We start from the raw sequence: 27506 nt of genomic DNA on the forward strand, positions 1-27506 counted from the left end.
AACAGTAGCAGTTTTGTAGTAAGTGTAACAGTGGCAACGGAAAAGTAACTAAGCAAAGAGCAATTGAACATATAAACCTTGCTACCCAACCCGCCATCCTGGGCGATCTGCGTCGCGGGATGATTCTGCCTCGCTGGCGATTTGTTACGGCGATGTCAAAAATCCGGCCGCTCATTTCTCTGCACACTGCTCTTTCCGACTCAAGTAGATGATAGGTGGGCCTTCGTTTGTCTCGTGCCCAGCTTCGCAGTGTGGGTCGTGTCTCTGTACGGTGAGAAAAACATTGACTGGAGCGATCGTGGGTGAGGTGGGATTGGCCGGGTCTCGCTCAGGCGGGTGGATGGATTCATGCACGCCTACTCTCACCGTCCTCGCCTGCATGCTCAGGTGGATGACGGGTGGGGCTTCTTTTCTCGCAGGCCCAGATTTGCAGTGTGGGTGCCGTGTGTGCATTGGGTTACTGAGGAGACGAGGCGAGCCCTAGGAAATATCTGGCCGCACTTCCTCTCTCCCCTCCCCCTCCCTCTGCGCCGCCACAGCTCCTCTTCTTTGTGCGCGGAGGCCAGCGCGGCTCGTCGCGCCACCATCCGTCCACCCCGCCGCTCGTTTTCCTCCTCTCTCAGATTGGGGGTGGCCGCCGCAGCTCCATCTTCTCCCTGCCCTCCATACCCAGGCGTGCAGCGGCCAGGTCGGAAGAAGCTCGAGCCGCTGTGGTGGTCCATGGCGCCGTCGCCGTTGCCGTCACGGTGAAAATCCCCAATCCAACCTACCTCTTACTTTTCCCCGTACGCACGAGGCAACAGTGGCGGCGCCGCTTGTTCATCTTCCCCCACCCCTCGCGGCTACCTGCGTCTCCGCGCTCCGGCGTCGCGCTGCCTCTGCACCTCTGCCTCGGCCTCTCCCGCATCGCTCCACCTCGACCTTAGTCTCTGTCCACACCATCGAGCGTGGCTGGCAACGTTTGAAGCGATGGAACCAGCAAGGAAGATAGATCGGCACGCCTTGGTTTCCGCTCATCTTGGAGTGTCCGGTTTTCCCTCTATCGTGACTGTTCTTTCCCTTTCTCTTGCAGGATCACCAAGGCTGCTGCTGGTTGTTTGTCTCTGCGGATTCTTGGCTTCTCCGGCGTGGTGCGTATTTAATCAACATGGTGAATTGTTTATTCACTGCCTTTCTCGCTTGTAACCTGTTTGATGAAAGGCCTATGAGCTGATCCCTTCTTTCTTTTCTTTCTTGTGCAGGAAAGATTCGGTTCTCTATTGGTTGTTGCTCCTTGGGGCTTGTCTTTAACCAGGAAGCTGGGATGCCTGCTCTTTCATGTCGGCTTCTCATTTGACAAAGCATATGTCCGTGGTTTAGATCCATGCTTGTGCAACCTACAGAATTTGTTGTGCTGGCTCTTGCTTGTGCTTTACTGTTTGTCCTTCAGGAGACCAGCACAATGTCGTTTCCTTTTTGTAGTTACTCATTCATACATGCAGGTTCTTGGGGCATCCAATAGAATGAAACTTTTATTTCGATGCCCAGTGCGTCCTTTGTTTGCTTCCTATTAATCTGTTCAATGGCCAGTGTGTCTTTTGTTTGCTTCCTATTAATCTTATCGTCTATCTTTGTTCTGAAGCATGAGGTTGCTTGTTCTTTTGTTCCGTTGTGCCCATCAGATTTCATCTGTGTTTGACTCTAGGCTCGTCGTGCACTTGGAGATTCTTGTATTTTGTCTGCTTTGCATGGCTTGTTGCCGACCAAGGTTTGTGCTTGCTCTTTGGAGCTGCCCCTTAAACATTGTCACTGAAATAATCTTGTTGCCTCTTAAATACTGTCACTGAGACACTTTCCTCGGTTCTTCTTGTTTTGCAGGTTCTGTTGTTATGGCTTTCACTTGCTTTGTCATCTACCGCCTTGTGATCTTGCCCGTTGGACGCCTTGATATCAAGGTTAGTGCTATGTGACTAACCTTTTAATTCTTCCCATTTGTCTCTGTGCATCGCTGGCTGACCGAGTATTGTGTGCATGTTTTGCTTTTCTGTTATTTCTAGCCAAAAACACATTATAATATTTCAAAAATTACCCCATGGGGAAACATACAAAACAAAGCTAAATTGCTCAGTGAATCTAAGATTTAGTCTCAATGCTTACCAATCTGACAAAAGAGATAAGGCATGCGAAAGCTTAAAATAGTAGTCCATTGCTCAGTGACAAATGCAAGTTAGACAGGTGCCCAGTAGGCTTTGACAGTCCATGGGGCAGGTTCCTTGTTAGCTATTCTGTTGCTCACGGATGCATGCAGGTCAAATACCTGGGTCTTTTCTTTGCTGCTTGCTCCTGTATTCTACTTTCTTGTCTCCCTGTTCTTCCTGTTGCATTGTAGGTTATTTGTGCACTTGGAAGTCCTTTCTGCAATTTTTTTGCATGCACCTCGTACAAATTGTGTTCATTTGTCCTAATGTTATGCAGGTCATGTTCTTGGTGTCTTCGCTGCTTTGCCGAGTATTGTCTGCTTGCATCCACCCACTAGCCATTGATCCATTGTTTTCGGCCATGACAGCTCGACTGATCAGTCCAGCCCAGTGCCTACACCGCAGATCAACCACCCTGCATAGCACTTGATGCGCGGTCGCTGAGCTGATCCTTCTGCGTTCATAGAAGGTGGGATGTCTTTTCATTGCCTTTCTCCTCATTGCTGAAATGTCTGTGAGCTTCAGCTTAGGATTTCTTGTGGCCTCTTGATTCATGAGTACGTTCGTGTTGATAAATTATAGAAAAAGGAGGGAGAAGATGAATATTTGTTAGCTAGGTTATTTACGGAATGAAGCTCACATGTGGACCATTTACTGCTTTGTCTTATTGGAGTTTGGCTGTAGTATTCATACGGAGATATATGAGTGCCATGTTGCTATATGGTGCTCAGGCTGAAAATGATATTTGAAATTGCCTGTTTTATGACGATGTTGTAATACCATAATTTTTCTGATTCTGCAACCGGGAAAATATATGTTCTGATTTTGGCTCGACATTGGTTTCCTTTCGTAGGCCTTTGATCCACTTCCTTATTCAATGGGGCTGACTACAATCTGCTACACGTGTCGTGGTGTCGCTAGAGGTATCCTTCTGTCCCCCAGATCCGATTCTTTCCATTGTAGATTTGAATATGCTTGCGATTGCCTCCTCTGTCTGCTTTCGCTCATTATACACACGTCCACAGGTGTATGTCGCCGAAAATTACATCTGCATAGTCAAATTAAACTGCATGAACTCCTAGGCTCACTGTCCTCCTGTTACCAAAATACATGTTCGATTCATTGTGTTCTATAGTTAGAATCAGCAAATTCAATGGATGCGATCTACTCACCCTCCCACCTTTCTCGTATGAGCTATGCAAATCCATCTGAATCCGTCTATCTATAAAGCTATTTATATTCTTGTCGTCTCATGCACTGCCCGATTGTCCTAAATCAAATGCACAAAACGGAACATTCCAATTCGGCCCACCCAGTATGAATGTCAATACTTGTAATCTTTATTGTTAGCAGGTAGCACAATACCATACTTTTGAGGTAAGCAAATATAAACAGACCAGGGTAAGATTCTTTGATGTTGCTGGCTTTTGAAGACTGATATTCCAGCTTGTGAATATCACTCATGCATCATTTATGCCACTTACATATGCTTTGCCAGTGCATGAGTCCAACTACAACCATATTCAGACATTGGCACGTTCTCTATATGGACAGAAACTGGCATGGAGGTCGTTGACATTACAGACAAGTTCATGCTTGAGGTGATGTTCATTAAGCTGCAGCTCCCACAACCACAGTTCTTCTGTTGCAAAGTTGGGGAAAGATTTGTAGTCACAATGAAGTTTCATCCGAGCACACAACATCAGCGACGTGATGATGAAGCAATGACACAGGGGTATATCCACTTCGGGGAGGATCTACTTCCACAGCCTATGTGGCTTTAGAAGATGCCGATACTACCAGCTACAGCAGCCTTATCTGAATATCCAGTTATTACCTCTTGTTGGAAATATGCCCTAGAGGCAATAATAAATGGTTATTATTATATTTCTTTGTTCATGGTAATTGTCTATTATTCATGCTATAATTGTATTGTCCGGAAATCGTAATACATGTGTGAATACATAGACCACAACGTGTCCCTAGTAAGCCTCTAGTTGACTAGCTCGTTGATCAACAGATAGTCATGGTTTCCTGACTATGGACATTGGATGTCATTGATAACGGGATCACATCATTAGGAGAATGATGTGATGGACAAGACCCAATCCTAAGCATAGCATAAAAGATCGTGTAGTTTCGTTTGCTAGAGCTTTTCCAATGTCAAGTATCTTTTTCTTAGACCATGAGATCGTGCAACTCCCGGATACCGTAGGAGTGCTTTGGGTGTGCCAAACGTCACAACGTAACTGGGTGACTATAAAGGTGCACTACGGGTATCTCCGAAAGTGTCTGTTGGGTTGGCACGGATCGAGACTGGGATTTGTCACTCCGTGTGACGGAGAGGTATCTCTGGGCCCACTCGGCAATGCATCATCATAATGAGCTCTATGTGACTAAGGCATTGGTCACGGGATCATGCATTGCGGTACGAATAAAGAGACTTGCCGGTAACGAGATTGAACAAGGTATTGGGATACCGACGATCAAATCTCGGGCAAGTAACATACCGATTGACAAAGGGAATTGTATACGGGATCGATTGAATCCTCGACATCGTGGTTCATCCGATGAGATCATCGTGGAACATGTGGGGGCCAACATGGGTATCCAGATTCCGCTGTTGGTTATTGACCGGAGAGGCGTCTCGGTCATGTTTGCATGTCTCCCGAACCCGTAGGGTCTATACACTTAAGGTTCAGTGACGCTAGGGTTGTAGAGATATGTGTATGCGGAAACCCGAAAGTTGTTCGGAGTCCCGGATGAGATCCCGGACGTCACGAGGAGTTCCGGAATGGTTCGGAGGTAAAGAATTATATATAGGAAGTCAAGTTTCGGCCACCGGGAAAGTTTCGGGGGTTACCGGTATTGTACCGGGACCACCGGAAGGGTCCCGGGGGTCCACCGGGTGGGGCCACCTATCCCGGAGGGCCCCATGGGCTGAAGTGGGAGGGTAACCAGCCCCTAGTGGGCTGGGGCGCCCCCATGGGCCTCCCCCCTGCGCCTAGGGTTGGAAACCCTAGGGTGGGGGGGGGCGCCCCACTTGCCTTGGGGGGCAAGTCACCCCCTTGGCCGCCGCCCCTTGCCCTAGATGGGTTGTGGCCGGCGCCCCCCCTCCCAGGGGGCCTATATAAAGGGGGGAGGGAGGGCAGCAACACGCAGCCTTGGGCGCCTACCTCTCCCCCTGCAACACCTCTCTCTCTCGTATATGCTCGGCGAAGCCCTGCCGGCATCCCGCTACATCCACCACCACGCCGTCGTGCTGCTGGATCTCCATCAACCTCTCCTTCCCCCTTGCTGGATCAAGAAGGAGGAGACGTCGCTGCACCGTACGTGTGTTGAACGCGGAGGTGCCGTCCGTTCGGCACTCGGTCATCGGTGATTTGAATCACGGCGAGTACGACTCCGTCATCCACGTTCATTGGAACGCTTCCGCTCGCGATCTACAAGGGTATGTAGATGCACTCCTTTCCCCTCATTGCTAGTATACTCCATAGATGCATCTTGGTGAATGTAGGAAAATTTTAAATTATGCTATGATTCCCAACAGTGGCATCATGAGCCAGGCCTATGCGTAGTTACTATGCACGAGTAGAACACAAAGAAGTTGTGGGCGTTGATGTTGCCAATTCTTCTTGCCGCTACTAGTCGTTTCTTGTTTCGGCGGCATTGTAGGATGAAGCGGCCTGGACCAACCTTACACGTACGCTTACGTGAGACAGGTTCCACTGACTGACATGCACTAGTTGCATAAGGTGGCTAGCGGGTGTCTGTCTCTCCTACTTTAGTCAGAACGGATTCGATGAAAAGGGTCCTTATGAAGGGTAAATAGAAATTGGCAAATCACGTTGTGGTCATACGTAGGTAAGAAAACGTTCTTGCTAGAAACCTACAAACCACGTAAAAACTTGCAATAACAATTAGAGGACGTCTAACTTGTTTTTGCAGCAAGTGCTATGTGATGTGATATGGCCAGAAGATGTGATGAATGATATATGTGATGTATGAGATTGATCATATTCTTGTACTAGGAATCACGACTTGCATGTCGATGAGTATGAAAACCGGCAGGAGCCATAGGAGTTGTCTTTATTATTTTGTATGACCTGTGTGTCATTGAATAACGCCATGTAAATTACTTTACTTTGTTGCTAAACGCGTTAGCCATAGAAGTAGAAGTAATTGTTGGCGTGATGACTTCATGAAGACACGATGATGGAGATCATGGTGTCATGCCGGTGACGAAGATGATCATGGTGCCCCGAAGATGGAGATCAAAGGAGCATAATGATATTGGCCATATCATGTCACTATTTGATTGCATGTGATGTTTATCATGTTTTTGCATCTTATTTGTTTAGAACGACAATAGTAAGTAAGATGATCCCTTATAATAATTTCAAGAAAGTGTTCACCCTAACTGTGCACCGTTGCGAAGGTTCGTTGTTTCGAAGCACCACGTGATGATCGGGTGTGATAGATTCTAACGTTCGCATACAACGGGTGTTGACGAGCCTAGCATGTACAGACATGGCCTCGAAACACACGCAATACACTTAGGTTGACTTGACGAGCCTAGCATGTACAGACATGGCCTCGGAACACGGTGGACCGAAAGGTCGAGCATGAGTCGTATAGAAGATACGATCAACATGGAGATGTTCACCGATCTTGACTAGTCCGTCTCACGTGATGATCGGACACGGCCTAGTTAACTCGGATCATGTTTCACTTAGATGACTAGAGGGATGTCTATCTGAGTGGGAGTTCATTAAGTAATTTGATTATATGAACTTAATTATCATGAACTTAGTCTAAAATCTTTACACTATGTCTTGTAGATCAAATGGCCAACGTTGTCCTCAATTTCAACGCGTTCCTAGAGAAAACCAAGCTGAAAGATGATGGCAGCAACTATACGGTCTGGGTCCGGAACCTGAGGATCATCCTCATAGTAGCCAAGAAAGATTATGTCCTAGAAGCACCGCTAGGTGAAGCACCCATCCCAGAGAACCAAGACGTTATGAATGCTTGGCAGCAGCGTGCTGATGATTACTCCCTCGTTCAGTGCGGCATGCTTTACAGCTTAGAACCGGGTCTCCAAAAGCGTTTTGAGAAACATGGAGCATATGAGATGTTCGAGGAGCTGAAATTGGTTTTTCAAGCTCATGCCCGGGTCGAGAGATATGAAGTCTCCGACAAGTTCTTCAGCTGTAAGATGGAGGAGAATAGTTCTGTTAGTGAGCACATACTCAGAATGTCTGGGTTGCACAACCGCTTGACTCAGCTGGGAGTTAATCTCCCGAATGACGCGGTCATTGACAGAATCCTCTAGTCGCTTCCACCAAGCTACAAGAGCTTTGTGATGAACTACAATATGCAGGGGATGGAAAAGACCATTCCTGAGGTATATTCAATGCTGAAATCAGCGGAAGGGGAGATCAGAAAAGAACATCAAGTGTTGATGGTGAATAAAACCACTAAGTTCAAGAAGGGCAAGGGTAAGAAGAACTTCAAGAAGGACGGCAAGGGAGTTGCCGCGCCTGGTAAGCCAGTTACTGGGAAAAAGTCGAAGAATGGACCCAAGCCTGAAACTGAGTGCTTTTATTGCAAGGGAAGTGGTCACTGGAAGCGGAACTGCCCCAAATACTTAGCGGACAAGAAGGCCGGCAACACCAAAGGTATATGTGATATACATGTAATTGATGTGTACCTTACGAGTACTCGTAGTAGCTCCTGGGTATTTGATACCGGTGCGGTTGCTCATATTTGTAACTCAAAACAGGAACTACGGAATAAACGGAGACTGGCGAAGGACGAGGTGACGATGCGCGTCGGGAATGGTTCCAAGGTCGATGTGATCGCCGTCGGCACGCTACCTCTGCATCTACCTACGGGATTAGTTTTAAACCTCAATAATTGTTATTTAGTGCCAGCTTTGAGCATGAACATTGTATCTGGATCTCGTTTAATTCGAGATGGCTACTCATTTAAATCCGAGAATAATGGTTGTTCTATTTATTTGAGAGATATGTTTTATGGTCATGCCCCGCTGGTCAATGGTTTATTTTTGATGAATCTCGAACGTGATGTTACACATGTTCATAGTGTGAATACCAAAAAAAGTAAAGTTGATAACGATAGTCCCACATACTTGTGGCACTGCCGCCTTGGTCACATTGGTGTCAAGCGCATGAAGAAGCTCCATGCAGATGGACTTTTGGAGTCTCTTGATTACGAATCATTTGACACGTGCGAACCATGCCTCATGGGTAAGATGACCAAGACTCCGTTCTCCGGAACAATGGAGCGAGCAACCAACTTATTGGAAATCATACATACCGATGTGTGCGGTCCAATGAGTGTTGAGGCTCGCGGAGGATATCGTTATGTTCTCACTCTCACTGATGACTTAAGTAGATATGGGTATGTCTACCTAATGAAACACAAGTCTGAAACCTTTGAAAAGTTCAAGGAATTTCAGAGTGAGGTTGAGAATCAACGTGACAGAAAAATAAAATTCTTACGATCAGATCGTGGTGGAGAATATATAAGTCACGAGTTTGGTGCACACTTAAAGGAAATGTGGAATAGTTTCACAACTCACGCCGCCTGGAACACCTCAGAGAAACGGTGTGTCCGAACGTCGTAATCGCACTCTATTGGATATGGTGCGATCTATGATGTTTCTTACCGATTTACCGCTCTCATTTTGGGGCTATGCTTTAGAGACTGCCGCATTCACTTTAAATAGGGCCCCGTCGAAATCCGTTGAGACGACACCGTATGAATTATGGTTTGGGAAGAAACCTAAGCTGTCGTTTCTAAAAGTTTGGGGATGCGATGCTTATGTCAAGAAACTTCAACCTGAAAAGCTCGAACCCAAATCGGAAAAATGCGTCTTCATAGGATACCCTAAGGAAACCTTTGGGTATACCTTCTACCTCAGATCCGAAGGCAAGATCTTTGTTGCCAAGAACGGGTCCTTTCTGGAGAAGGAGTTTCTCTCGAAAGAATTGAGTGGGAGGAAAGTGGAACTTGATGAGGTGATAGTCACCCCTTCCGTACCGGAAAGTAGCGCAGCGCGGGAAGATGTTCCTGTGGTGCCTACACCGACTGGCGAGGAAGTTAATGATGATGATCATGAAGCTTCGGATCAAGTTACTACTGAACTTCGTAGGTCCACAAGGACACGTTCCGCACCAGAGTGGTACGGCAACCCTGTCTTGGAAATCATGTTGTTAGACAACGGTGAACCTTCGAACTATGAAGAAGCGATGGCGGGCCCGGATTCCGACAAATGGCTTGAAGCCATGAAATCCGAGATAGGATCAATGTATGAAAACGAAGTATGGACTTTGACTAACTTGCCCGATGATCGGCGAGCCATAGAAAACAAATGGATCTTTAAGAAGAAGACGGACACGGATGGTAATGTGACCATCTACAAAGCTCGACTTGTCACTAAGGGTTATCGACAAGTTCAAGGGGTTGACTACGATGAGACTTTCTCACCCGTAGCGAAGCTGAAGTCGGTTCGAATCATGTTAGCAATTGCCGCATACTATGATTATGAGATATGGCAGATGGACGTCAAAACGGCATTCCTTAATGGCTTCCTTAAGGAAGAGTTGTATATAATGCAGCCGGAAGGTTTTGTCGATCCTAAGAATGCTAACAAAGTATGCAAGCTCCAGCGCTCAATCTATGGGCTGGTGCAAGCATCTCGGAGTTGGAACATTCGCTTTGATGAGATGATCAAAGCGTTTGGGTTTACACAGACTTATGGAGAAGCCTGTGTTTACAAGAAAGTGAGTGGGAGCTCTGTAGCATTTCTCATATTATATGTGGATGACATACTATTGATGGGAAATGATATAGAATTCTTGGAAAGTATAAAGGCCTATTTGAATAAGTGTTTTTCAATGAAGGACCTTGGAGAAGCTGCTTATATATTAGGCATCAAGATCTATAGAGATAGATCAAGACGCCTCATTGGTCTGTCACAGAGTACATACCTTGACAAGATATTGAAGAAGTTCAATATGGATCAGTCCAAGAAGGGGTTCTTGCCTGTATTGCAAGGTGTGCAATTGAGCACGGCTCAATGCCCGACCACGGCAAAAGATATAGAAAAGATGAGTGTCATCCCCTATGCCTCGGCCATAGGGTCTATTATGTATGCCATGCTGTGTACCAGACCTGATGTAAACCTTGCCGTAAGTTTGGTAGGAAGGTACCAAAGTAATCCCGACATGGAACACTGGACAGCGGTCAAGAATATCTTGAAGTACCTGAAGAGGACTAAGGATATGTTTCTCGTTTATGGAGGTGACGAAGAGCTCGTCGTAAAGGGTTACGTCGACGCTAGCTTCGACACAGATCTGGATGACTCGAAGTCACAAACCGGATACGTGTATATTTTGAATGGAGGAGCGGTAAGTTGGTGCAGTTGCAAGCAAAGCATCGTGGCGGGATCTACATGTGAAGCGGAGTACATGGCAGCCTCGGAGGCAGCACAGGAAGCCGTCTGGATGAAGGAGTTCATTACCGACCTAGGGGTGATTCCCAATGCGTCGGGCCCGATGACTCTCTTCTGTGACAACACTGGAGCCATTGCCCTTGCGAAGGAGCCCAGGTTTCACAGGAAGACCAGGCATATCAAGCGTCGCTTCAACTCCATTCGTGAAAGTGTTCAAAATGGAGACATAGATATTTGTAAAGTACATACGGACCTGAATGTAGCAGATCCGTTGACTAAACCTCTCCCTAGAGCAAAACATGATCAACACCAGGACGCAATGGGTGTTTGATTCATCACAATGTAACTAGATTATTGACTCTAGTGCAAGTGGGAGACTATTGGAAATAGAGGCAATAATAAATGGTTATTATTATATTTCTTTGTTCATGGTAATTGTCTATTATTCATGCTATAATTGTATTGTCCGGAAATCGTAATACATGTGTGAATACATAGACCACAACGTGTCCCTAGTAAGCCTCTAGTTGACTAGCTCGTTGATCAACAGATAGTCATGGTTTCCTGACTATGGACATTGGATGTCATTGATAACGGGATCACATCATTAGGAGAATGATGTGATGGACAAGACCCAATCCTAAGCATAGCATAAAAGATCGTGTAGTTTCGTTTGCTAGAGCTTTTCCAATGTCAAGTATCTTTTCCTTAGACCATGAGATCGTGCAACTCCCGGATACCGTAGGAGTGCTTTGGGTGTGCCAAACGTCACAACGTAACTGGGTGACTATAAAGGTGCACTACGGGTATCTCCGAAAGTGTCTGTTGGGTTGGCACGGATCGAGACTGGGATTTGTCACTCCGTGTGACGGAGAGGTATCTCTGGGCCCACTCGGTAATGCATCATCATAATGAGCTCTATGTGACTAAGGCGTTGGTCACGGGATCATGCATTGCGGTACGAGTAAAGAGACTTGCCGGTAACGAGATTGAACAAGGTATTGGGATACCGACGATCGAATCTCGGGCAAGTAACATACCGATTGACAAAGGGAATTGTATACGGGATTGATTGAATCCTCGACATCGTGGTTCATCCGATGAGATCATCGTGGAACATGTGGGAGCCAACATGGGTATCCAGATTCCGCTGTTGGTTATTGACCGGAGAGGCGTCTCGGTCATGTCTGCATGTCTCCCGAACCCGTAGGGTCTACACACTTAAGGTTCGGTGACGCTAGGGTTGTAGAGATATGTGTATGCGGAAACCCGAAAGTTGTTCGGAGTCCCGGATGAGATCCCGGACGTCACGAGGAGTTCCGGAATGGTTCGGAGGTAAAGAATTATATATAGGAAGTCAAGTTTCGGCCACCGGGAAAGTTTCGGGGGTTACCGGTATTGTACCGGGACCACCGGAAGGGTCCCGGGGGTCCACCGGGTGGGGCCACCTATCCCGGAGGGCCCCATGGGCTGAAGTGGGAGGGTAACCAGCCCCTAGTGGGCTGGGGCGCCCCCATGGGCCTCCCCCCTGCGCCTAGGGTTGGAAACCCTAGGGTGGGGGGGCGCCCCACTTGCCTTGGGGGGCAAGTCACCCCCCTTGGCCGCCGCCCCTTGCCCTAGATGGGTTGTGGCCGGCGCCCCCCCTCCCAGGGGGCCTATATAAAGGGGGGGAGGGAGGGCAGCAACACGCAGCCTTGGGCGCCTCCCTCTCCCCTTGCAACACCTCTCTCTCTCGTATATGCTCGGCGAAGCCCTGCCGGCATCCCGCTACATCCACCACCACGCCGTTGTGCTGCTGGATCTCCATCAACCTCTCCTTCCCCCTTGCTGGATCAAGAAGGAGGAGACGTCGTTGCACCGTACGTGTGTTGAACGCGGAGGTGCCGTCCGTTCGGCACTCGGTCATCGGTGATTTGAATCACGGGGAGTACGACTCCGTCATCCACGTTCATTGGAACGCTTCCGCTCGCGATCTACAAGGGTATGTAGATGCACTCCTTTCCCCTCGTTGCTAGTATACTGCATAGATGCATCTTGGTGAACGTAGGAAAATTTTAAATTATGGTACGATTCGCAACACCTCTCTCTAGAGAAGATCACTGCCATGGTTCATCTGCCAGTCTATCCAGAGCTTCTTCTATCCTGTCGATGGACTTTGAACTTTAAGCTATCCCTGGCTATATTATGTTAGTTGCTATGGCAATGGCATGTATAGAGTAAACAGTCAGCTATGTTCTATGTTTTGAATTTAAAAATAGAATTACCACTGGGCGCAGCAAATGATCCTGATAATTGTTATTACTCCCCTGCTTTCGTTTAGATATTTGACATGTGTGCATGCCCTAAACAGATATAACCTGAGGCAAGGCGCTTTCTACAATAATGTTATCTTTTCTCAGTGCCCTAATTGAAATTGGATCAGGAACTGCATTTGAATAGCTTGGTCTGGACGTTGCATGGTTCCTTTGGTCTCAAGATAGTGTTGCTTGCACTGTTTCGTCACTAGGCTGAGTCCATCATTGGTGGTGGTTATTGTCCAGGCTTCACAGCAAATCAGCTACTCTGAATGAGGCCATTCATAGTTCCTCTTAAGCAACATGCATATGTGAACACGCTGATCCATGGTAACGAAGGATCCTGTTCTATTCTCGAATCTTGATCATCACGCATTTGAACTATTAGGAATAAGAGAAACATGCCGTTTATGTAGGGTTATGTTTTTGTGATTTCCGTCGGTAACTTCTATCAATGGAGACATGGCTGTATGCAATTTTAATATTTTGTGCAATTAAGTGCTCACCTCGCTGTCAATTGCATGCTATGCAATTTTTTAGTTATGTGCCTTTTCTATGTAGAAATGGAAAAACACACTTTTCTTTGTATTTTATTTTCTGAGTTGTTGTTAAAAAACTTTTGAAATTTGATATGTTTTATAGGTATGCACATAGGTAGCAATGTTGTTATGAGTTTTTATGGAAGATCACCATTGCAAAAAAATTAGAGAATGACTTGTTTCAGATGATATGAAGGTGATATTCTTAGCAGCTACATGTACTCTTTCCTTCTTTCTTCCCTACAACAAGATGTTTAGTCATCTACTAGGCTAAAAGAAAGGAGAATGTGAATTGTGTGGGTGGATTTGTTTCTTGAGGAAGCCAACAAGCTTACATGTGCATATTCATGGATATTTCTTTTATCACGCACCCATCAGAGATGAATTCTTAATTTTTTTATAACTTTGGACCTGGACATAACTAATTATGTTTGAGAAATCACTTTCTGAGTGATCTATGTGCCTACATTTTTAATATTGTGATTTTGCCTAATTACCATTCCTGTTAAGATTGTGCTTGGTTAGGCTCCATATACATTTATTTATTTTATGATTAAGGTACATATACATTTGCTTATTTTTGTGCATGGGCATGGATGGGGGTGTGAGCTGCAGAAACTCAACAGCGAGTTATCAAACGGGTTTTTGTATTCTATTTTCATCGGCTATGCTCTGCACTTCAGTGCCAATGAATCAACAGTCATTTATCAATCAGTGTGTAAGTGGCAATGATGATACGGTTCATTAGAGAGATAATTTAATCATTTTTTCTTGATCAAGTTTATGCTTCCATTTATCTACAGTTAATTTAGATCGCATAGTATTGTAGACTTGTGTTCAACCATTATCCAAAACCTTGACCTAGAGTCCTGCATATTTCGTATTCCTGGAATCAAAAATTCTAAGAAGCACACAATGGATTATTTCTTCGGCCTTATCTTCATTTCTGTTGTGCACACATGTGGCTAAGGTTTGAATCTCTACAAGATACACAGTCAGGTGGCATTGAAGACATATTATGTAAGTGCATGTCTATCATCATGTGTTTCACTTTTTGAATCTATGCAATTCTCAATGTCCTGTTTTGTATTGTTTAGTACTCCAATAATCTAGGGGGTGCCAAATTATATAAACCATTTTGTTTATATGAAGGATCATTGAAGTTTCTGTTATAGATCTTCTACTAATTTGATTTTTTTGCATTGCATTGCAAGGTTGCTACCAATGCTAATCCTTTCATGGCAACCTCTAAACCAGGGGATTGTCTGAGAGGGAGTGTCATAAAAAATGGCATTATTTTCTTCTTCGGTTTCAGTTATGTAGTAATGAACAAATGTGTGTTGTGCTATACCTGCATGAAAGAGGGTCAATTAGTTGTTCCAGTCTTTGCATGTACCTTTATGGTGAGTAAGCTTAACTCTTTCAGCTTATAAGCTCTCCGCTGCTAGGTAGAGAGTTTATAGTTAACTGAAATCAGATAGCAGAGAGTCGCAAGTTCAGTTTTCAAAAAATAAACTTGTGAGGTCTCGATACAACCTTTACTATTTAATTTCAAAAACTCACAATGTAGGAGGAGCATTGTGCTGTAAAAGAAGATTACAAAAATGACCCAAGACATGACTTTATTCTTTTGTGTTATGAAGATTATGATGCATTATTAGAAAAATTAAAACTGCCATAGTGACTTCTTTTTTTGCGGGGTGCCCTGATGACTTGATTCTCCTCTATTTTCTTAGTCACCTATGAACAAAGTTGTATCAGCTGGGGGACAACAGACTGTTCAGGCAGAACCATTGTATGTCTTATCACACCGAGGGCCTCCGTCCGCAGTTGCTTATGGCAGTAACTATGCATCCTTGTCTTCTTTAACATGGCCTTCAAGTGACACAAGAGCGGCCTGGGCAGCCTGAATGCCACCACTACATGAACACAGCGACCTATAAATTTGGATCCACATGTAAATATGATCATCCTCAACTGAGTACACCTAAGTCCAACTATATGCTGAGACCTCTAGGTCTTTCGATTCGGCTGGCGAGTAGCTCTTATACATCAGTCTGATTTCTTACATTGAAGTAATATGTTATCATCAAATGAAGGTTAATCCAAAAGAATAACACTGAATCATCATTTTGTTGTTGTCCTTGATAAGATTGACATCACATCTTATTGTTCTGATATTGCAAAGTTGACAAGTGAAGTTTCATTTACTTGTGTAGTTTAGTCTAATAGCAAATTGCAAAGTTAGGGATGCGTAGTGATCATTCAGTTTTACAGTTACGATAGGACTTGACAGTAGTGCAACTTGCTGGTATTCTGTCATAGAAGGATTATTGTTGAATGTTGTAGTTCTATGTTTATAATTTACTTCAAACCAATTGTTTCATATAGTATGTCTGTTGTTAGAGCAAAGTAACCTCATTGTTTAAATGCACATAGCTAAGAAAGATTCGATCCTACTTAGCTACTACAGTATGTCCTGACAGGTAACCTACAGCAAGGCGCATAGGAAAAGTTACATTACTGGATTACAAATTGTTCATGAGGGTCTTTTCATTATTTTCTCTCTTGGATCCAGGAGTTATTTGGCAGTATGGCTTTGTACAATTTTAGTTCCACGAGTATTAATTATCAGCCCTAATTTATTACTCCCTCTGTTTCAAAATGAGTGTCTCAACCTTAGTATAATTTTGCACTAAAGTTAGTGCAAAGTTGATACACTTATTTTAGGATGGAGGGTGTATGTTTTAATGTAAGAGCTATCTATATGATGCATTTCTACCTATGTAGCTATGTATCAAATTCATACCTAAATCTCTATTTCCTTATGATCCAATGGGTATCTAAATATTCTAACATGCATGGTTTGCCCTCGGCCTTTGCGCCATTGGCGCAACGGGTCATCTAGTATGTGAAAAGTTCATAAGAATTGGATCAGTGATGGATAATTAAGTCGGATGCGATTCTTCATGCAACAGTTATAACATAGGGTGACACAGAACTAGCTCCAGTTCATCAATGTAATGTAGGCATGCATTCCGAATATAGTCATACGTGCTTATGGAAAAGAACTTGTATGACATCTTTTGTCCTACCCTCCCGTGGCAGCGGGGTCCTATTGGAAACTAAGGGATATTAAGGCCTCCTTTTAATAGAGTACCGGACCAAAGCATTAACACATAGTGAATACATGAACTCCTCAAACTACGGTCATCACCGGTAAGTATCCCGATTATTGTCGCTTCGGGGTTAATGGATCATAACACATAATAGGTGACTATAGACTTGCAAGATAGGACAAGAACTCACATATATTCATGAACACATAATAGGTTCAGATCTGAAATCATGGCACTCGGGCCCTAGTGACAAGCATTAAGCATAGCAAAGTCATAGCAACATCAATCTCAGAACATAGTGGATACTAGGGATCAAACCCTAACAAAACTAACTCGATTACATAATAAATCTCATCCAACCCATCACCGTCTAGCAAGCCTATGATGGAATTACTCACGCACGGCGGTGAGCATCATGAAATTGGTAATGGAGGAAGGTTGATGGTGACGACGGCGACGGATTCCCCTCTCCGGAGCCCCGAACGGACTCCAGATCAGCCCTCCCGAGAGAGATTAGGGCTTGGCGGTGGCTCCATATCGTAAAACGCGATGAATCCTTCTCTCTAATTTTTTCTCCCCGAACGTGAATATATAAAGTTGGAGTTGAGGTCGGTGGAGCACCAGGGGGCCCACGAGGCAGGAGGGCGCGCCTAGGGGGGTAGGCACGCCCCCATCCTCATGGACAGGGTGTGGCCCCCCTGGCCTTGATTCTTTCGCCAGTATTTTCTATATATTCCAAAAATATTCTCCGTGAAGTTTCAGGTCATTTCGAGAACTTTTATTTCTGCACAAAAATAACACCATGGCAATTCTGCTGAAAACAGCGTCAGTCCGGGTTAGTTCCATTCAAGTCATGCAAGTTAGAGTCCAAAACAAGGGCAAAAGTGTTTGGAAAAGTAGATACGATGGAGACGTATCAACTCCCCCTAGCTTAAACCTTTGCTTGTCCTCAAGCAATTCGGTTGACAAACTGAAAGTATAAAGAATTTTTTTTACAAACTCTGTTTGCTCTTGTTGTTGTAAATATGTAAAGCCAGCATTCAAGTTTTCAGCAAAGATTATGAACTAACCATATTCACAATAACACTTAGGTCTCATATTTACTCATATCAATGGCATAATCAACTAGCGAGCAATAATAATAAATCTCGGATGACAACACTTTCTCAAAACAATCATAATATGATATAACAAGATGGTATCTCGCTAGCCCTTTCTGAGGCCGCAAAACGTAAATGCAGAGCACATCTGAAGATCAAGGACTGACTAAACATTGTAATTCATGGTAAAAGAGATCCATTCATAGCATACTCAATATAAATTAATAGTAATGGATGCAAATGACAGCGGTGCTCTCCAACTGGTGCCTTTTAATAAGAGGGTGATGACTCAACATAAAAGTAAATAGATAGGCCCTTCGCAGAGGGAAGCAGGGGTTTGTAGAGGTGCCAGAGCTCGGTTTTGAAGCAGAGATGAATAATATTTTGAGCGGCATACTTTCATTGTCAACATAACAACCGAGAGATCTCGATATCTTCCATGCTACACACATTATAGGCGGTTCCCAAACAGAATGGTAAAGTTTATACTCCCCCACCACCAACAAGCATCAATCCATGGTTGGCCTGAAACAACGGGTGCCTCCAACTAACAACAGTCCTGGGGGAGTTTTGTTTGCAATTATTTTGATTTTATTTGAGCATGGGACTGGGCATCCCGGTGACCAGCCATTTTCTCGTGAGTGAGGAGCGGAGTCCACCCCTCTTGAGAATAACCCGCCTAGCATGGAAGATACAGACAACCCTAGTTGATACATGAGCTATTCGAGCATACAAAACAGAATTTCATTTGAAGGTTTAGAGTTTGGCACATACAAATTTACTTGGAACGGCAAGTAAATACTGCATATAGGAAGGTATGGTGGACTCATATGGAATAACTTTGGGGTTTATGGAAGTGGATGCACAAGCAGTATTCCTGCTTAGTACAAGTGAAGGCTAGAAATAGACTGGGAAGTGACCAACTAGAGAGCGACAACAGTCATGAACATGCATTAAAATTAATAAACATTGAGTGCAAGCATGAGTAGTATATAATCCACCATGAACATAAATATCGTGGAGGCTATGTTGATTTTGTTTCAACTACATGCGTGAACATGTGCCAAGTCAAGCCACTCGAATCATTCAAAGGAGGATACCACCCTATCATACCACATCACAACCATTTTAATAGCATGTTGGCACGCAAGGTAAACCATTATAAACTCCTAGCTAATTAAGCATGGCATAAGCAATTATAATCTCTAATTGTCATTGCGAACATCTTTCATTCATAATAGGCTGAATCAGGAACGACGAACTAATCATATTTACAAAAACAAGAGAGGTCGAGTTCATACCAGCTTCTCTCATCTCAATCAGTCCATCATATATCGTCATTATTGCCTTTCACTTGCACGACCGAACAGTGTGAATAATAATAATAGTGCACGTGCATTGGACTAAGCTGAAATCTGCAGGCATTCAATACAAGGGAGAAGACAAGGTAGCATGGGCTCTTTGTTAAATCAACAATAATGCATATAAGAGCCACTTCAACATTTTCATTATGGTCTTCTCCTCTCGACCCCAAAGGAAAGAAAAGAAATAAAACTATTTACACGGGAAAGCTCCCAACAAGCAAAAGAAGAACGAGAAATCTTTTTGGGTTTTCTTTTAGTTACTACTACTACAGGCATGGAAACTAAACTAACTAAAAGCTAAAACTAATTTTTTTGGTTTTCTTAAGGTTATTCAAGCACACAAGAAGAAAGCGAGAAAATAGAAAATAAACTAGCATGGATAGTACAATGAAAAAGTATGAGCACCGACAACTGGCATGAGTGTGTGAACATGAATGTAATGTCGGTGAGAAATAATTACTCCACAAAGCTTAGGCTTTTGGCCTAAGTTGGTATATGCCCAAGGATCAAAGCTACTCTCTTTGGTGTACTGAGGAGGATGCTCGGGATGCCACTGGTGGGCGATCTCCTCCGGATCCCACTGATAAATAGACTGACGGTGAGGATCAAGTGGTGGCTCCGGCTCGGGCTCTGGAGCTAGTGTTAGGCTCCGGTAAGCATGAATGGCCTTCGGCAGGACAAGGTACATGCCTGAAGATAAGTTGAACAAAGAAGGAGTAGGCAAGGTAATAGTCTCAAAGTATTTTTTATCAAATATCAGTCTATAGTTAAGCATCTTTTTCTTATTCTTAACAAGAAAATCATGTGCTACCATACTCTTATAGTCTAGAAAAATAGGAGGCAGCAACTTTTCCTCTTTCTCATAGTGTCTAATAGGTATCTCAAAATATTTAGCTAGCCGTGAAGCAAAGATACCTCCAAAGATGGGACCCTTCGTACGGTTCAGATTTAACCGCTTGGCAACAATAGCGCCTAAACTAAAAGTGTTATCGCGAAACAAAGCATGGCACAAAATAACAATATCAGGGGCACTAAGGTTTCCACAGTTCCCGCGGCCAATTAAGCATCTACTAGCAAATATTGCAAAGTAACGTAGAACAGGAAAGTGTATGCTAGAAATTCTTGCATCGGGAACCTTCCTCGTCTCCCCTACAACGATCATATCAATAAACCCTTCCACATCGTTACGATGTGGTTCTTCTATGCTGCCCTCCAAGGGCAACTTGCAAACCCCACAAAAGTCATAAAGTGATATCTCCTTATACTCATCATATAAATAAAAATCCACCGAAGGTGGTGATCTCCTAGCATGGAAATGAAAATTTTTCACAAAAATATTAGTGAGTAGGAGATACTGATCGAGCTGGTCGTGGAGGAAGTCGATGAGTCCTGCATTCTCAGCCAAATGATAAAAATCATCATGAATCCCGGCTGCTCTCAAGAAATCATCACAAGGCCATTCACACGGCCGAACCTCCGCTGTGCGAGGGAGATTATATTTGGGCTTCTTAACCTCTTCACTTTGCTTATCCTTCGAGCCTCGGCTCGAAGAGCCCCTCAATAATCTCTTCGTCATTTTTTGAAAATTTCTGAAATTTTTAGTAACTCAAAATAAAAGTGAACCAAACTCAACAAAATTGATAGCAACTACTCCCACAAGCGCCTAGAGACTATATCATGCATTAGAACTACTTGGGACGAAATAAATTTGACATGCAAGCTCAAGAACAGGGTCACCTAGGCAGCAAAAAATTGCAATAAATAAAGCACTAGAACAAAAACTAATTGGACCATTGGAGGAGTCACATACCGAAGAACAATCCCCCAAAGCAGTTTTGTGAGTGGAGCTTTGAGCAAGGAGATCGAAAATGGCAGCAAGATGAGGTAGAACTCGTGCTTGAGCTGGTTGGTGATTTTTTTGGGAGGAAGAAGGAGTGTGTGGGTGCTGGAATAAGTGGAGGGGGGCCACCAGGGGCCCACGAGGCAGGGGGCGCGCCCAGGGGTGGTGGGCGCGCCCTGGACCCTCGTGGCCAGGTGCTGGCTCCCCCTGATGTGTTCTCAGTGCCAGATATTCTTAAATATTCTAGAAAAAATCATATTTCATTTTCGGGACATTTGGAGAACTTTTATTTTCGGGGTATTTTTTATTGCACGGACAATTCAGAAAACAGACAGAAAATACTATTTTTTCTTTATTTATTCTAAATACAGAAAGTAAAAGGAGGGTACAGAAGGTTGTGCTTTCTAGCTTCATCCATCTCATGCTCATCAAAAGGAATCCACTAACAAGGTTGATCAAGTCTTGTTAACAAACTCATTCCGAATCGCATGAAACCTGAGAATTTTCGAATAGCACTAGGTTACCTCAACGGGGATATGCACGTCCCCAACAATAAGAATATCATATTTCTTCTTAACAGTAGGAAGAGGAAATTCAAAACCTCCAATAGTAATAGTTGAAATTTTTCCAATAGAATTGATACTGTGGGCTTGAGGTTGTTTCCTCGGAAAGTGTACCGTATGCTCATTACCATTAACATGAAAAGTGACATTGCCTTTGTTGCAATCAATAACAGCCCCTGCAGTATTCAAAAAGGGTCTACCAAGGATAATCGACATACTATCGTCCTCGGGAATATCAAGAATAACAAAGTCCGTTAAAATAGTAACGTTTGCAACCACAACAGGCACATCCTCACAAATACCAACAGGTATAGTAGTTGATTTATCGGCCATTTGCAAAGATATTTCAGTAGGTGTCAACTTATTCAAGTCAAGTCTACAATATAAAGAGAGAGGCATAACACTAACACCGGCTCCAAGATCACATAAAGCAGTTTTAACATAGTTCTTTTAATGGAGCATGGTATATTAGGTACTCCTGGATCTCCAAGTTTCTTAGGTATTCCACCTTTAAAAGTGTAATTAGCAAGCATGGTGGAGATTTCAGCTTCCGGTATCTTTCTTTTATTTGTAACAATTTCTTTCATATACTTAGCATAAGGATTCATTTTAAGCATATCAGTCAAACGCATACGCAAAAGGTCATTTCAGCAAAGCGCTCAAAATCCTCATCATCCTTTTTCTTGGATGGTTTAGGAGGAAAAGGCATGGGTTTCTGAACCCATGGTTCTCTTTCTTTACCGTGCTTCCTAGCAACAAAGTCTCTCTTATCATAATGTTGATTCTTTGATTGTGGGTTATCAAGATCAACAGCAGGTTCAATTTCTACATCATTGTTATTGCTAGGTTGAGCATCAACATGAACATTATCATTAACATTATCACTAGGTTCATGTTCATCACCAGATTGTGTTTCAGCATCAGAGATAGAAATATCATTGGGATTCTTAGGTGTGTCAACAACAGGTTCACTAGAAGCATGCAAAGTCCTATCATTTTTCTTTTTCTTCCTTTTAGAAGGACTAGGTGTATCAACATTAGTTCTCTGAGAATCTTGCTCAATTCTCTTAGGGTGACCCTTAGGATACAAAGGTTCCTGAGTCATTTTACCCCCTCTAGTCATAACTCTAACAACATTATCATTTTTCTTATTATTTAATTCATTGAGAAAATCATTTTGAGCTTTAAGCACTTGTTCTACTTGAGTGGTAACCATAGAAGCATGTTTACTAATGAGTTTAAGTTCACCTTTAACTCTAGACATATAATCACTCAAGTGTTTAATCATATAAGCATTACATTTCAATTGTCTACCAACATAAGCATTGAAGTTTTCTTGTTTAACAATAAAATTATCAAACTCATCTAAGCATTGGCTAGCGGACTTATAACGAGGAATATCACCTTCATCAAATCTATAGAGAGAATTTACCTTTACTACCTGTGTCGGGTTATCAAGACCATGTATTTCTTCCATAGGTGGTAAATTCTTAACATCTTCAGCTTTAATACCCTTTTCTTTCATAGATTTCTTTGCCTCTTGCATATCTTCAGGACTGAGAAATAGAATACCCCTTTTCTTCGGAGTTGGCTTAGGAGTTGCTTCAGGAAGTGTCCAATTATTTTCATTAGTCAACATATTATTCAATAACAATTCAGCTTGATCAACTGTTCTTTCCCTGAAAACACAACCATCACAACTATCCAGGTGGTCTCTCGAAGCATCAGTTAGTCTATTATAAAAGATATCAAGTATTTCATTTTTCTTGAGAGGATGATCAGGCAAAGCATTAAGTAATTGGAGAAGCCTCCCCCAAGCTTGTGGGAGACTCTCTTCTTCAATTTGCACAAAATTATATATTTCCCTTAAGGCAGCTTGTTTCTTATGAGCGGGGAAATATTTAGCAGAGAAGTAATAAATCATATCCTGGGGACTACGCACACAACCAGGATCAAGAGAATTAAACCATGTTTTAGCATCACCCTTTAATGAGAATGGAAATAATTTAAGGATATAGTAGTTGCGAGTTTTCTCATCATTAGTGAATAGGGTGGCTATATCATTCAATTTAGTAAGATGAGCCACAACAGTTTCAGATTCATAGCCATAAAAATGATCAGGTTCAACCAAAGTAATTATCTCAGGATCAACAGAGAAATCATAATCCTTATCAGTAACACAGATAGGTGAAGTAGCAAAAGCAGGGTCATATTTCATTCTAGCATTCAAAGACTTTTCCTTCAGCTTAGCTAATAATTTCTTAAGATCATATCTATCATTGCAAGCAAGAAAGTCTCTAGCAGTTTCTTCATCCATAACATAACCCTCAGGCACAACATGCAATTCATATCTAGGGGGAGAATCTTCATCATCACTTTCATCAATATTATCAGTTTCAATAATTTCATTCTCTCTAGCCCTAGCAAGTTGTTCATCAAGAAATTCACTTAGTGGCACAGTAGTATCAAGCATAGAAGTAGTGTCATCATAAGTATCATGCAAAGCAGAAGTGGCATCATCAATACCATTCGACATATCAGAATTAATAGCAGAAGCAGGTTTAGGTGTCGCAAGTTTACTCAAAACAGAAGGTGAATCAAGTGCAGAGCTAGATGGCAGTTGCTTACCTCCCCTCGAAGTTGAGCGATAAATTTTGGTTTTCTCGTCTTTCAAGTTCCTCATAGTGATCAGCAGATATAAATCCCAAGTGAATCAAAGAATAGAGCTATACTCCTCGGCAACGGTGCCAGAAAATAGTCTTGATAACCCACAAGTATAGGGGATCGCAACAGTTTTCGAGGGTAAAGTATTCAACCCAAATTTATTGATTCGGCACAAGGGGAGCCAAAGAATATTCTCAAGTATTAGCAGTTGAGTTGTCAATTCAACCACACCTGGATAACTTAATATCTGTAGCAAAGTATTTAGTAGCAAAGTAGTATGGAAGTAACGGTAACGGTGGCAAAAGTAACAGTAGCAGTTTTGTAGTAAGCGTGACAGTGGCAACGAAAAAGTAACTAAGCAAAGAGCAATATGTGAAAAGCTCGTAGGCATTGGATCAGTGATGGATAATTAAGTCGGATGCGATTCTTCATGCAACAGTTATAACATAGGGTGACACAGAACTAGCTCGAGTTCATCAATGTAATGTAGGCATGTATTCCGAATATAGTCATACGTGCTTATGGAAAATAACTTGTATGACATCTTTTGTCCTACCCTCCCGTGGCAGCAGGGTCCTATTGGAAACTAAGGGATATTAAGGCCTCCTTTTAATAGAGTACCGGACCAAAGCATTAACACATAGTGAATACATGAACTCCTCAAACTACGGTCATCACCGGTAAGTATCCGATTATTGTCACTTCGGGGTTAACGGATCATAACACATAATAGGTGACTATAGACTTGCAAGATAGGATCAAGAACTCACATATATTCATGAAAACATAATAGGTTCAGATCTGAAATCATGGCACTCGGGCCCTAGTGACAAGCATTAAGCATAGCAAAGTCATAGCAACATCAATCTCAGAACATAGTGGATACTAGGGATCAAACCCTAACAAAACTAACTCGATTACATGATAAATCTCATCCAACCCATCACCGTCCAGCAAGCCTACGATGGAATTACTCACGCACGGCGATGAGCATCATGAAATTGGTAATGGAGGAAGGTTGATGATGACGACGGCGACAGATTCCCCTCTCCTGAGCCCCGAACGGACTCCAGATCAGCCCTCCCGAGAGAGATTAGGGCTTGGCGGCGGCTCCGTATCGTAAAACGCGATGAATCCTTCTCTCTCATTTTTTTTCTCCCCGAACGTGAATATATAGAGTTGGAGTTGAGGTCGGTAGAGCACCAGGGGGCCCACGAGGTAGGGGGGCGCGCCCAGGGGGTAGGCGCACCCCCACCCTCGTGGATAGGGTGTGAGCCCCCTGGCCTTGATTCTTTCGCCAGTATTTTTTATAGATTCCAAAAATATTCTCCGTGAAGTTTCAGGTCATTCCGAGAACTTTTATTTCTGCACAAAAATAACACCATGGCAATTCTGCTAAAAACAGCGTCAGTCCGGGTTAGTTCCATTCAAATCATGCAAGTTAGAGTCCAAAACAAGGGCAACAGTGTTTGGAAAAGTAGATACGATGGAGACGTATCAGTCACTCCGAGTATCAGAGAGGTATCTCTAGGCCCTCTCGGTAATACACATCATAAGCTTGCAAGCAAATGACTAAGGAGTTAGTCAAGAGGTGATGTATTACGGAACGAGTAAACAGACTTGCCGGTAACGAGATTGAACTAGGTATGAAGATACCGACGATCGAATCTCGGGCAAGTAACACACCAATAAACAAAGGGAATTACGTATGTTGTCATAAGGTTCGACCGATAAAGATCTTCGTAGAATATGTAGGAGCCAATATGGGCATCCAGGTTCCGCTATTGGTTATTGACCAGAGAGGTGTCTCGGTCATGTCTACATAGTTCTCAAACCCGTAGGGTCCGCATGCTTAACGTTCGTTGACGATATAGTACTATATATGTTGGTGACCGAATCTTGTTTGGAGTCCCGGATGAGATCACGGACATGAAGAGGAGCTTCGGAATGGCCCGGAGGTAAAAATTGATATATAGGATAATATGGTTCAGCCAAGGGGTAAAGCCCATGGGGCTTTAGGTCGGTGCAAAAGGAGTTTTGCGGAGGCCAGGGGCCAAACGCTGGAGACCCTGGCGTCTGGCCCTGGGCCAGACGCCGAGGCCCATGGCGTCTGGGCCAGACGCCAAGGACTGTGGCGTCTGGTCCTGGAAGTCCGAGAAGGACTCTTCCTTGCGGGCAAAACCAACTTTGAGGAGGCTTTTACTCCAAGTTTCGACCCCAAGGCTCAACATATAAATAGAGGGGCAGGGCTAGCACCCAAGAAACATCAAGATTCACCAAGCCGTGTGCCGGCAACCCTGTCCCCTCTAGTTTATCCTCCATCTAGTTTCTGTAGTGCTTGGCGAAGCCCTACGGAGATTGCTCTTCATCACCAACCGTCACCACGCCGTCGTGCTGCCGGAACTCATCTACTACTTCGCCCCTCTTGCTGGATCAAGAAGGCGAGGACATCATCGAGCTGAACGTGTGCTGAATGCGGAGGTGTCGTATGTTCGGTACTTGATCGGGGCGGATCATGAAGGTGTACGACTACATCAACCGCGTTGATAAATGCTTCTGCTTAGCGATCTTCAAGGGTATGAAGATGCTCTCCCCCTCTCGTTGCTATGCATCTCCATGGATAGATCATTGCGTGTGCGTAGAATTTTTTTGTTTTCCATGCAACGATTCCCAACAAAAACTCACTAAATAACGAATTAAAGACGACAAGGGGCTGGGTAAAGGTGACTTTTTGTGGGGCTATTTTTGGACTTTAGGATGAAGAGGAACATGAACTGAACTAGGGATACAAGATCCTACCATGTCAACCGAAACTATGATGCCAATATGATCCGGGGTTGCCCAATCTTCATGGAGGATTTGCTTGATCGAACGAATCAACACCACCTGAAGGGTAGGAAGGAAGCCCTCGATCCCGGCCAACAACATTGTCGGGTAATGAATAACTAGTGCAACCTGACTAGACAGGAGCAAGCTATCATATATGCAATGACAAATAACAAGTATTTGCCCAACCGCACTCTAAGTTTTCAATCCACACAACCACACACGAAGTTGGAAGCACGAACAGGTCGCCGCCTCAAGGGATGCTGTTGTAAATGAGTGAGTTTACCCTCTCACAAGGCGAGTTTACATTAGCTAACCTATGCTGAAATCAAATTGCCAAAGAGCGACCTCAAGGGTTGTTGTTGTAAATCAGTGAGTTTACCCTCTCACAAGGCAAGTTTACATTAGCTAACCTATGCTGAAATCAAATTGCCAAAGAGTGGTGGCTGAAGTGGGGGAAGATGTATTTATACCAGGAATATCCCTCCTAGCTTAGGTGTGAAAGCAGCCTAAAAGAGGAGCTCAAATTCATGCTAAC

The 27506-nt window shown here is 43.6% G+C and overlaps 1 protein-coding gene across 4 annotated transcripts; it reads left to right on the forward strand.

The window, feature by feature from the left end:
- The first annotated feature begins 418 nt into the window (after positions 1 to 418).
- LOC109773588 (uncharacterized) lies at positions 419 to 4076 on the forward strand. Of its 4 annotated transcripts, XM_073501322.1 has the most exons (8): positions 419 to 746; positions 1073 to 1130; positions 1242 to 1346; positions 1685 to 1747; positions 1858 to 1934; positions 2455 to 2646; positions 3031 to 3100; positions 3732 to 4076. In XM_073501322.1, exons 1-5 carry the CDS (start codon positions 721 to 723, stop codon positions 1903 to 1905), a joined length of 300 nt encoding a protein of 99 aa, XP_073357423.1. In that variant the 5' UTR covers positions 419 to 720; the 3' UTR covers positions 1906 to 1934; positions 2455 to 2646; positions 3031 to 3100; positions 3732 to 4076. The 4 variants fall into 4 exon arrangements, 1 of the variants encoding a protein (XP_073357423.1); XR_005759963.3 differs by lacking the exon at positions 419 to 746 and having other exon boundaries at positions 855 to 1150; XR_006665298.2 differs by lacking the exons at positions 419 to 746; positions 1073 to 1130; positions 1242 to 1346 and having other exon boundaries at positions 1460 to 1747; positions 3676 to 3815.
- The last annotated feature ends 23430 nt before the right edge of the window (positions 4077 to 27506 follow it).

Source organism: Aegilops tauschii, chromosome 6 (assembly GCF_002575655.3).
Source record: "Aegilops tauschii subsp. strangulata cultivar AL8/78 chromosome 6, Aet v6.0, whole genome shotgun sequence".
Classification (NCBI taxonomy): domain Eukaryota; kingdom Viridiplantae; phylum Streptophyta; class Magnoliopsida; order Poales; family Poaceae; genus Aegilops; species Aegilops tauschii.

Bases quoted from the DNA above. Each gene is read 5' to 3' on its own strand.
- LOC109773588 (XM_073501322.1), top strand. From the start codon at position 721: ATGGCGCCGTCGCCGTTGCCGTCACG. The intron at 1,131-1,241 runs GTGCGTATTTAA...TTTCTTGTGCAG, and splicing joins TTCTTGGCTTCTCCGGCGTG to GAAAGATTCGGTTCTCTATT. The intron at 1,347-1,684 runs GTCCGTGGTTTA...GTTTGACTCTAG, and splicing joins TCTCATTTGACAAAGCATAT to GCTCGTCGTGCACTTGGAGA.